Source organism: Lepisosteus oculatus, chromosome 22 (assembly GCF_040954835.1).
Source record: "Lepisosteus oculatus isolate fLepOcu1 chromosome 22, fLepOcu1.hap2, whole genome shotgun sequence".
Classification (NCBI taxonomy): Eukaryota; Metazoa; Chordata; class Actinopteri; order Semionotiformes; family Lepisosteidae; genus Lepisosteus; species Lepisosteus oculatus.
The window spans coordinates 4,479,559-4,491,550 of NC_090717.1; the positions used below are offsets into that span (position 1 = coordinate 4,479,559).

The window sequence follows — 11,992 nt, forward strand, 5'->3', positions numbered from 1 at the left end:
ATACAGAACACAGCATCAGTCATGTATTCTGTATTTCTGAGTCTAGTAAAAACATTAAGTAAACATAGAATGAAGTCATTTTATTACAAAAACATTTTGCTTACACAGTGAAAACATTTCATGTTCCTGAAGTATTTTTCTACATTTAGCACTGAACAAAACAGAATTCTATTTGGGTTAAAGATACAGGATTATTTAACAACTTTCTCTGTAAAGAAAAAATCTGACTTTCAGGGATTAATCATTTAGACAACCCCCATATTAAACTGCTTTAAAGTAATATCTTATTCAATGGTTACATCTTCAAATTTCCTCCATGTAACACCTGGGTAAAATAAGGTCATGGCTCCAAACACTTTTTCCTGCATAAAATTGGCATGGAAGACTTTATTCCTTGACATCTCTTGTTCCCCCATTACTCCTTATCTTTTACTTGCACTTCATTAAAAAGGGAAAAGGCACGGGAAGGGGTGTCAGGCATCACTAACCACAAGATCTCGGGCTGCTTGGAAAGCCGCGATCATAGAGCTCAGCTGAATCTTCTCATTTGTCCCGGAAGCCACCCTGTACCTGAAACAGACCCGAACACACAACTAACATAAACCATGATGGACGTTGTTTCAATCCCTTCTTCAAGACCCAAGCAGTTCTGTGCTAAGAATTAAGACAGCTGCCGAAGAAACAGATCGTTCACAGCAGAACCCACCAGAGTGTACGTTAAGAATTTACTGTTAAGAGCGCCGCTCAATTGGACTCAACAAAAACAAAGCGACGCATGCTGAAGCCCACCCTCTCCCCCTAGCAGAAGCCAAGCCTTGAACTCTGTAAACCTCTCTGAGGCTCATCGCACACTCAGCTCGAAGGGGACGCCCATCGAGAGTTTTACATGCCCGTGGTTAACAGCCAGCAGAAAGCCGACACTTGAAAAGTCAGAACAAAACCTTGAACCGCGAGGAAAAAAAACACGGAGGTGGCCAAGTTCTGTGATGGGGTTGTACAAAACCGAAGACGTCTGACCACAAAATCGTAATTAAGAGTGAAACTAGGTAAAAGCTTGCATTCAAACATACTATGTGCTAAACCGTGTTACGGGATACAAAGAATGACCCATTTAGAAGAAATCTGAAAAAGTAGCTGCACTGTACCATACCATTTCAAGCTGCAACTAAAAAGCACATCTCCACAACCCTGTTTGCATTTCCCTCAATACCAATACTGACTTTTCTTCTAGCTGAATTACTGCCCTGCTGTGACAACTTATACAGTATTTAAACATGCCTCTGACAGAAAGAGAGAAATATTAACATTTGATAGAGGAATTTCGTAAAAGAAAAGGTTACTAGGTTTGTTGAAAGGGGACAGAGAAAACCTCTGGGACATACAGTATCAGCATAACTCAAAGCCCTTTACTTTAAATGCTGTTATGTGCCTCATAGTCACTGACAGTATTAATTTCCTGTAGTTGTCCAACATTATTCTATTCTATCCTACACAAGTGTATATTACATTTAAGGACATTAGATTTTGTAGAGAATCTCTCCATAGAATGACTGATGATTGCCAACTGGATGAGATCAAAATAAAAGTAAATGAGACTAGGTCTATAACGAACATGACGGAAATGCAAGGCCGTCCAAAGCAGCCTAAATTCTTAAGCAAGGAAAATTAAATACTTGAAGTGGCTACAAATGAATGAAGGCAACAACAGCGTAATAGGCTCACAAAAAATATTTTTAATTACTGCATTACAAATAGCCATGCTGTAGCCAAACTGAATTTAGTTTTCACAACCCATTAAACATTGAGTATAACCATTTATTCCTTTAAGAGCAGTTTGACAATGTGGAGTTCCTTGCTTAAAATTTACTATGCACTCTGTTACAAAACAGTTGTTTCCGTGGATTAATGTGACTAAAAAAAAAAACTTAAGTACTGAATTACTATAACAGGAAATTGCTGTCTGCCCCCAGCAGATCACCAGTACTCTTTTATCTTAAGATTTTGTGCTGTGAAAAATACAGCCTGCTTAAATAAGAAACATCACCCTTAACAGTCACTACTAAATGGGTTACATTCAGTTACATTTCTATTCCATGTAACATGAAAAATTGAGGCAGGTTGCCTTCTTTACATAAGTACAAGGTCAAAAAAACCTCCTGCTACTGTCACGGGTTTAATTCTCCATGTGATAAAGGTGCCTTCCCTCCTGCACAAACCCAAATCCCATTTCCAATATACCAGAGGTCTTCTGGAGGGTCCCAGGGCCACTGTATGTGCAGCATTCAAAGTCTAAAACCAGTCATGACTGTAGAACCTTGAGAAGCTGGTCCAGTCGGTCCAGTTAAGCCAGTAACCAGCAGGTTTATCACGTAAGGAGTGGACTTGGAATGATAAAACTCACAGATACACCTGCACTCCAGGACCAGCCAGCCCGGCAATGCATCAGATACAGCAACTGAAAAACTTATTAGCACGTAATGCTGGATCTAATGCAACTAGGGACTCTTTCCGTTTAAGAAAAAAACCATCTCAAAAGTACGTCAACTGTTTAATGTCAGCCCAAGGAAATTTACTCTCCAACAAGAGATTATCACTAGTCTTGCACTGCACCTACGTCTGACTACTTCCTTTATCCTGTCCTGAAAGGTTACTTAAAAAGCGGCCAGTTTCACAACAAAGTGGGAGACGAATGCTTACAGAAGGATTATCTCCAATAGCCATCTGGTGATCTTTTATTGTAACACAGACCTTGTTCTTTCCAAAATCATTTTTTTCCGTTTCTGTTTAAATGTGAAATGACAATCTGACAGGGTTAACGAAAGCACACTTCTGGTAGACCTTTCTCCTAATTTCGAACTTCAAATAAAAAGGATATATAACAGTGTAACCCGACTTGCATTACCAGAGAGGTTTAAATTGAGCTTTAATTAATGGTTTTATTCATTTAAATTAATACAATTTTAGAAAACAATCCTGCATACATGTGTATTCATCTTTAAATATGCATACTATACAGACATGGAATTTCAGCCTTAATATGTCTATACTGTACAGTTGTAGAAATGGAACCAGTAAATGGAACTTTAAAAAAAATACCACATGTAGTTTTCCCCACTTAAAATTTACTTTAAACATGTAGATAAAAAAACTGCACTTACTCGATATCTGCTAATTTGATGAGCAAGCCCATTCTAATGTTGGGAGGAAAGTCAACTAGGGGGAAAACAAAGATATGAATACTGTTAGTTCATTAGAAGTAAAAACAAGAAAGCTAATATTTATTTTACCAATTTACAACACCATGAAACAAATATCTGTAATAAACAAAACAAAATTCCAGTACGTGCTTATTACTGTAAAATAATGGTTTGGGGTTTGTCCATTGAAAACAACCTCCAGTGCACCTGTTGTTTACCAAGAGCCTGCTACATTTGGAAGAGGAAGAGAAAAAAATAAAAATAAGTTTGCCAAAGGGGTTCCATGGAGCCTGTGATAACAATACCAATTAGGAGCATTTTTTAAAACAGACGTTCGGTAAGGTCTGGTAGGTACTTTCAACAGGAGGTGCATTAAAAGTCATTCCAAACCTTAAACACCTTCCAAAAAGCGGTCAAGACAGCTCTCTTAAATGTCTGCTTCAAACGCTCTAAACAGGAAACCTCAGGATATTATCTGCAAGCTGTTTTTCCTGTGCAGTTGTAAGTGCACCCAGCTGCTAAAATGAGGAGTTAAACTGAATTAGGTTGATAAGAGCTCAGAGACAGACCACTACAGGTGTTATCTTTTGTCTAATGGGAATCTCTGTAGGTTATAAAATGCGTCCATGTCTTCCCAGATGATATTTTACTAGTCCTATCTCAAATCTCTTCTTGCTTTGTGTATGGATAAATCTAAATATAGGGTCCCAGTGTGATTCTACCAGTAAAGATGCTTACACTAAGCACATTTGGAGCTGTACGGTTTGGATGTTCACTGCTCTGAGCATGGGTCATGTCACCGGCCAGCTGAGCCCAGAATTCTGCAGGTAGCAGAACACGATTATGGCAGAGTGGACATCACTCAGGGCCTGCTGACTGACACACAGGGCCTCCACTCATTCAACATCAACTCTCAGGCACTGCTGTATTTGCAGTGACAAAAACTGAATGGCCCAGACAACTGGTCATGTTAGACGGATGTGTCTACAGGTCCCCTCTTCGCTCCATGAGTACAGTAGTTGTTAACTATGAGCTGACATTTAACACAACTTGTGTAGGTATATGATAAATTATTATATTTTTTTAAATCCTGAACACAGCTCTTGATCGTGATTCATCAGCTGTACCAAGTTCTCCAGTGGGCTGTGCTTTGGCAATCTGCATATCTTCTCTTGTGTTGGAGCTCTATCAGTGTCCCCAGTCAGAGGACACTTCCCATCACAGAGAGAACGCAGAGATTCATCAAGCACTTTTTACACTGAGGTAGACCACAGGTGTTCTACGACAAGACACAGCACAAAATAGCTTGCACACCTATGGTAGCATGTGAAATCTTTTTTTCTTTGGCTTCAAACTGGAAAGTTTAATTTAGGCGACAGAAGTTGCAAGTCAGTTCCACAATGTATTTTAAATAGGAACAGCTCTCTGGAGACTCGAAAGTCACAGGAGTACCTTTTTGTGTTTTTTTCTCGCCATTTATACCCACTTTGTTAGGTGTTCTTGTTAATCACTGAAGAAATCATTTTTGGTTTGTACTCCTCACTGTGCCTGGCCAGGTCTAGTAACTGAACTTGAGAAGAATTAACTACTTTCATGCCAATTACATTTCTTCTATATTTTTAAACACCATAGCAATGGTACTTTGAATTAAGAGCGCAACAGGATTAGTTTAATATGCAACAAATACATTTCTCCAAAACCTTGTGTGATTGTACCAAGTAAAGAACACTGTGGTCATAATTAGACCAAACAGTAAAGTGGTGCTTGCGTCTTTCAGTGAAAGGTGACATCAGGCTTCCCATAGGTTCAAGCCATCAGGGTGGGTCCTTAATCTTTTTTATTAAGGAGGAGTCTTAACTGTCCGCAGGAAACACAGCCAAAATAAAACTAGTTATATCCTAGCTTAATTCCCCTTTTCACGTTTCATAATTGTAATGCAAACTAATATAATGCAAGAATATTAATAATATATCCTTACAGTACACTGGTTAAGAAAGTGCAGAAAATTACAAACAATCCCAAACACACCATATTTTCCACATCTGGTAGTTACAAAGCATACAGCTGCTTCTCTGTGCAAAGTGTTTCACTGCTAGACTCCGTGCTAATTAGGTTTCCAAGCTATATTGAAACTTGGCAGATCAACAACCAGAGCGGTTACAGATTTGCGCCTCACTTATTTTTACACCCACACTGGGTAATCAACTGCTTGGTGCAACACGGCCCAGCAATGCAATTTAAATTAGAGAAAGGTGATTCTGAATGGACCAGAATGGCCAGCAGATACCACCCCTTTATTTACTAATCTGGTGTCTGTTCTCTGCAGATGACAAATGGCTGCTGTTCGTAAACTGGTCAACAAAGTTACTGCACGTTCAGACGTGGTGGGCGGACCATATCCGTGACCGCCCAAGGACAAAAACTGCAACACAGGTCTCCAGCCTGAACCAAGATGAACCAAGATGGCTGACTGACCACCGGTTTCTTTTCCGAATTCAAACTGCCTCTGTCTCGTTAGAACCAGTTTTTCCACATGTCAACAATGACCAACTCCCCTTCAAATATGCACCTCTCAAGCTGCTGCAATATTTTTTTTTATGTTTACCTGACGAATCATGAGCCACTGGTTAGAACTGATCAAGGCACAGGATGGATTTCAAACACTGCTTAAATGGACTTAAAATATCATGCAATAGTCCTATATTAACAAATATGGCTGCCGGATTGCCATTACACTTTTTGTTGTGATACTGTAAACTTAATCTTTAGACTGCTCATGGTCAAATACAGTGTAAATGTGTGATACTCAAAATTAGCAAGTACCATCCTAGGCACTAGACAGGTGACTAATATAGACACCAAACTGCCTCCATTGATTTACTGCAGTATTTCATAGGAAGGACATTTGTTGGTGTATCATGACTTCCATGTTGATTGTCACAATTCTTTTTTCACTACTAACCTCATTAATGCAACATAATTACACCCACTGGTTTACTGCACAGTACTTCATTACAAAAGACCCTGTTTGGAAGTGGTCAAAACATTTATGACATTAATAGTTCATTTTATTTTGCCTATTGCTAAGACTTTTAATTTTTTCCACGATTTTATCCTTGTCGTTTACTTTTTAATGGTGGTGGATTTTAAAAAAAGTAATCTAGCTGCAGGTACAAAGATCTTTTGCCTTATTAAATTTTCTAACGGCCACCTGAAACAACAAGTGCCTAACCAGATGGAAATTAAAAAATTAAGGGAGACATAAAAGTAAAAGGATAAAAGAAACATTTCATAATTATTGCAGACAAGGCTTTAAGCATTATGTGTGTTTAAAGTCCTGGAAAAACACCTCTTAAACTATCTACAAAACAAAATCTTACAAGGTACTAGCCAAGATATAAAAAAGATCACATAAAAATACGACACTGTAACTATCTACAACATGATAAAGATTCTCAAACAAATCCTTTTTCTCCAACTCAGCTGTTCAGTGGAAATGGTATGCTCTCTAAAGCTTCTAAATGGCTCCTCCTACAATAGGAACATCCTGTTGTCATGGAAACCGCAAAGAGTCTCCAGGGAAACCAGTGCAAGAAAACATCCAGCATCACCATGCAGATGGTGTCAAATTCAGGCCTAGGTCTCAACTGGGTATTACACTGCGGTCTGCTTTAACACAACTATCAGCTGCATTCTGCTGAATGTACCCTGGAGGCTTGATTTTTTTTTACTTAAATATCTTGCTGCCCTATAGGCTTTGGTTAAGGAAGAGTAAGAACAACATTTAAATATTTCTTAAATATACTGTATACAGTTTGAAACAAATACAGCTGTTTTAGTGGGAGCAAAAGAATAATCCTATGTTTTTGCAGGGTTTTTTCTTAAACCCACTGAATAAAACCCCTAACAACATTATTTTGTTAACCTCAGTCCATGTCAAAAACAAGGTAAAAATATAGCCAGGAACTTAAAGGCCTGCAAAATGTGGAAATATTTCATCAAGCACCATGGGATTACAGCTGAAAATAACCCCATATGGTTCTGTTCCACTGGAAAAAGCTAGAGTTAGTTATAGTTCACCAGTTTTAATCAAATATTTTTCTATAATTCACTTTTCAGGAGCTCCCATAATTCACCTCATTGAGTGAGGAAAGTGTAATGTATAGTAGGAAGACTAACAGCCATGAAGTCTGAATTATGAACATCTACCAAGATCTGACTTACCTCTATGTATCAAAAGGTGGATCTCTGTCAGGATATCATGCAGGGCCAACCCCTTGAGTGTTTTAAGGCCCATGATGTCTTTGATCCGCAGATAAGGAACATAACTGTCATTTTAGAATATACACAAACTAATACAAGGCAAAAAAAGAAAATATTCTTAATATTAGATGTTAATTTATGTATACTGTCATTATATACAGTGCAAACTGCTAAGATATGCTAATACTGGCACCTTCACTTAAACAATTATTGTAAATATACACACAATATCAGGAAGGCATTAAACCTCTACGCATGAACTCAACTCTAAAAAGCAAGACATCAGCACTTCCTCATGGCATACATGATGTGCCATTTAAATTCAAAGGTATAGCCATTGTGAACTAGCAGGGGCTCGCTACTTGCTTGATTTTGAAGCCCAGTGATGGACTAACACTGCACTTTACCGAGACAGACACCCCCTCTGTGGGTCACGAAGTTAGAAAAATAGATGTTATTATCCTCCCAGAAAACATTCAGGACTGGATTAAGTCAAAACTCTGATCCACATGCCAACTACAAATTCCAAACCTAATACTTAAATCAAGGAGCCTCTGGCCAAAACGAAACCACCACAAATACCAAGTTTGGAATTTGCAACCTGATTTAATCTGGCTCTCTGACAATAAAGTACTGTATTTAGAAACAAAGTTCTATGCAATATGTTGCTATAACACAAGTGTAAAGCTATGCATCTATCAGCTAGCACACGTCTCTCATACTGCAGAAAGTGCTCTAGAACAAGAAGTGAAAAGATACGTTTGTACGCTGTGGTAAAGTCCTTATTGAGGGACCAGTCTAGGATGTTGGCAATGTCTGACTTCAGCGGGTGACCAGTACAGGTGTAGACTGTTTCTTCAGTTACCTTCGCATAGGCCATACTGGTGCTCTGTTTGAAAACACATTCAGAAAAGGTCTTAGCAAAAAGAGTAATAAACACAAATGTGTGCCTTTTGACAACAGACTTGAATACTCAACCTGTAAGATGTTTAAAGATCGCCTCATGTCTCCTGTAGATAACGTCACAATAGCTTTCAGTCCATCGGGTGTTATGTCAACTCTGAAATGAACATGACAAAAAACATCACTGCTTTAGGCTGCTAAGGAGGATTAATAAAGGCATGATATGGAATTATGGACTCATTTACACCATTAACTCCACAGAAGATGGCTGGCCTGAAGTCTCACAAAAACATTTCCCACAAGATGAGCTCAGTGTTGTAAAAGGGCACGTGGTGAACACAATCGTGCTCTGCTATTGTACTCACTTCTCCTGCTGGATGACATACTCCAGTCTGGGGACCATCTGCTCCTGAGAAAGTGGGCCGAAACGGAACCGGGTGCATCGAGACTGCAGAGCAGGGATGATCTTGGACAAGTAATTACAGATCAAACAAAACCGCGTGTTTTCCGTGAACTTCTCAATCACTGCCAGGGGACAGACAGACAGAAAGAAAGAAAAGAATTGACCTGCAGCTTAATAAAACAAAACTCACAACATGCTTAGAATATGCCAGCATTGTTTTCTCATGACAAGGTAAGGCTATCTTTGGAAGTGAGATCATTATTTGTTATGCTGTTGGCTGGTACCATAGACTGCAGAAATTACTCCAAGTCCTTGGACATTTGGCGCACAGTGTGAAGGATAGCAAAACAGATGGCTACCTCTTCTCAAAGCGTTCTGGGCGTCCTGGGTCATAGCGTCTGCTTCATCCAATATAACCAACTTAAACCCTTTCCTAAAAAGTGATAACACAGAACAGACATTTAGAGATGTTTTTCTTTCATACAAGAGGTTTACTACGGTTCTGAACGTGACAAAAGACTGTAACTGAACAGTATGTTTAGTTGCACTGTTTATACTGCTACAATAGGTACACATATATAGTGCACAGGCTGATGCCAAATACTATCAAATTCTTACTTTCCCATATTATAAAACAATTTTAAGGCAGAGCAATTGTATCTATTCAGAACATATGCCTTGTCACTTCAAGCATCTTCAAAATTTGAAGCACCATCCCAAATCCTGCCTATGAGTTGTATGTCAGCTGGAATGAGAGCATTCCTGTGGTTTTCAAAGGCCTATACAAAACAATGATAGGCATTTTACAGTGTTAGACAATGGTAAAACTTCAAAACAAATCTGACCTGTACAAATGCTCTTCTTTTCAGAAATGGGATTGTGCACTCACTTTTGTCGTACACTATTAATATTAATAATTAATGAAACACATGTAACTGACAAAATAAATAACAGGCTTCTCACTTAAAGATGGTTCTAGTGCTGGAAAAACTCAGAATGGGTCCTCGGACAACATCAATGCCTCTGTCATCAGAAGCATTCAGCTAAACAAAAATAAGGACACTTGTAAGTTCATGGCTTCCGACACTAGGTTTGTAACACCATATAATCACACAAAGTATTCCATTATATACTATATGTTATAACACATTGATACTACCAATCTGATATTGTACTGCTCATTCATTTGTAGCGGTGGTTCGTACTAAAGGTTTCCATAAATTATCAATGAGCATAGCACATGGTTGCTCCACTTAAGTCATTCAGAGCTCAGCTAACAAAAACACAAAAATCAGAAGACTGTACGGGACAATCAGCATGATGGACACCACAGCTCTAGAGCATATAGGTCTGGTTAAATAGACACGGTATGTTTAAGCAATAATTGCAACAATGAGACAGCTACAGCCAATGAACACTGACTGACATTCAGATACCATGTTCTGCATAGAGACTGCTAGGTTTGACTGTCCAATGTTTTGTGCAGTGAGTGGCTCAAGTACCTCTAAGACCATGGAGCTGAATTCTTTATCCTTATAGAGCTGTTTGGCACAGGCCAGGATGGTGGAGGTCTTCCCTGTCCCTGGAGGGCCGTAGAAGAGGAGATGTGGCAGCCGATCTTCACTAATAAATTTCTGGACTAAAAAAAAAAGATAACCTGGAGCAAATGCCTTAGAAAAACAGAAACCGTAAAACACTGACATTTCTAAAACCATCTCTCTAATGGTTAACTTAATACCTAACTGTAGTTTCTGTCAATGTCATGAATTTAATAGGTGAAACGAAGAGGCCACTGAACTCACAGGTTGTCAACATTTACATCCAGTACAGCAGTAGGGAATAAATAGTACGCTATACCTAAAGGTGAGGCTTTTCAAAAACCTGAGCTCAACATGGGAAAAAATATGAAAAGTTAGGAGGCAGATGACCTGTCGCAGCGCCTATTTGTCAACACAAACCACAACAGAAATAGCTCATGAAGTTCAACACCAGCTGAAGGATGCAGATATCTGGAAGTGTAGAATAAAACGTTATAAAACGGTAATTCAAACCACAGCGTTGATGATAAGGGGGGCAAAAACACACATACTTGTACTGAGGATGTCCTGATGGGATATCAGATCGTCTAGGGTCTGTGGCCTGTATTTCTCAACCCTGAAAGACAACAATCGTGAGCCCTGCAATAGCAACCTGCACATCAACAGAAACATTTTTACCGTCCGTTGAATTTTTACCTTCTAGTAACGAACACAGACTTGCGGATCGGCATCAACGGTATGTGGCCGGCATGGCTGTACTGTGTGTCAGGAACTCGAACACTAGACTTCCCATTAAAACTGACCTGACAGCTGACCGGCAATATGCAGTGTCGACTATAGCATGTGATGTAACGCACAATTGGAAGTTATGTCTACACTAATTTTACACTGCATTGTCGCTTTTTTAATTAGGTCTTTATTCTCCATCGAAACCAGGCATGGAAAGCAAGAAGAAAGAATAATGAATCTGTATAATTATCTGATTTCACAGTAGGGCATGAGTAATTGGTGCGATATAATGCCGTGATTAAGTACCAAAAGTGCAGTTCTCGACTTCGTACACTCCAAAGAAGGGATTCTCCAAATTATCTGATGTGACTGACAATCGTACATTTTTGGATTGTGATCGCTAGATGTGTTCAGCATTTTTTTAAACACAGAACCAGTAACGAACACAATGATCAGGCAAGGTAAATTAGCTCAACTAGGTGGACTTACCATGGTAAGTTTCTTGACTGTAACGGCGTCTTACTGGTTGAAGCCATGTTTTAAAATAAATGTTATATAACTAATACTGAACACATTAACCCTATATTTCATACATTCTCTGCAGTTGGCGCGCTTTACTACGTAAATTTGTGTATACACGCCTTTCTGGCTGCTGGACAAAGTGCTTTACGGCAATACATTGTCCAGTCAGATCCGGACTTTGAGACGAAGAGGCGGCGCTCACTCTAATGGAAAGTGTTGGTAACCTAGCAATTGTAACGTAAAATGGTTGTCGGCGCCCAGTTAGACGACAGCGTCGTACTAAGCTTTTTTTCTGTCTGTTGCTCTTCCAGAGTACTATAAAGATATTTCTTTAAATTGTTTAAAGAACACTCTTTATTTTTGCAACATTACATTGTCTAGTTATAAAAGTGACAAATCATCCTAGAAATGTTGTGCATCCAAAAATGGGTGATTAT

The 11,992-nt window shown here is 38.9% G+C and overlaps 1 protein-coding gene across 1 annotated transcript; it reads right to left on the reverse strand.

Annotated features, from left to right (window-relative positions):
- Positions 1-65: 65 nt before the first annotated feature.
- Positions 66-11,705, reverse strand: rfc5 (replication factor C (activator 1) 5). The gene is made up of 11 exons (XM_006640180.3): positions 11,523-11,705; positions 10,856-10,920; positions 10,269-10,405; positions 9,730-9,809; positions 9,126-9,199; positions 8,729-8,888; positions 8,439-8,520; positions 8,220-8,349; positions 7,422-7,499; positions 3,159-3,213; positions 66-570 (listed from the first exon to the last, which is right to left on the reverse strand). Exons 1-11 carry the CDS (start codon positions 11,567-11,569, stop codon positions 474-476), a joined length of 1,005 nt encoding a protein of 334 aa, XP_006640243.1. The 5' UTR covers positions 11,570-11,705; the 3' UTR covers positions 66-473.
- Between the last annotated feature and the right edge of the window lie 287 nt (positions 11,706-11,992).

Coding starts and splice junctions, on each gene's coding strand:
- rfc5 (XM_006640180.3), bottom strand. CDS start 11,569: ATGGCTTCAACCAGTAAGACGCCGTTACAGTCAAGAAACTTACCATG. Junction 8,350..8,438: donor GATCTTTAAACATCTTACAG/GTTGAGTATTCA, acceptor GTTTTCAAACAG/AGCACCAGTATGGCCTATGC. Junction 571..3,158: donor ATCAAATTAGCAGATATCGA/GTAAGTGCAGTT, acceptor GGTCTGTTTCAG/GTACAGGGTGGCTTCCGGGA.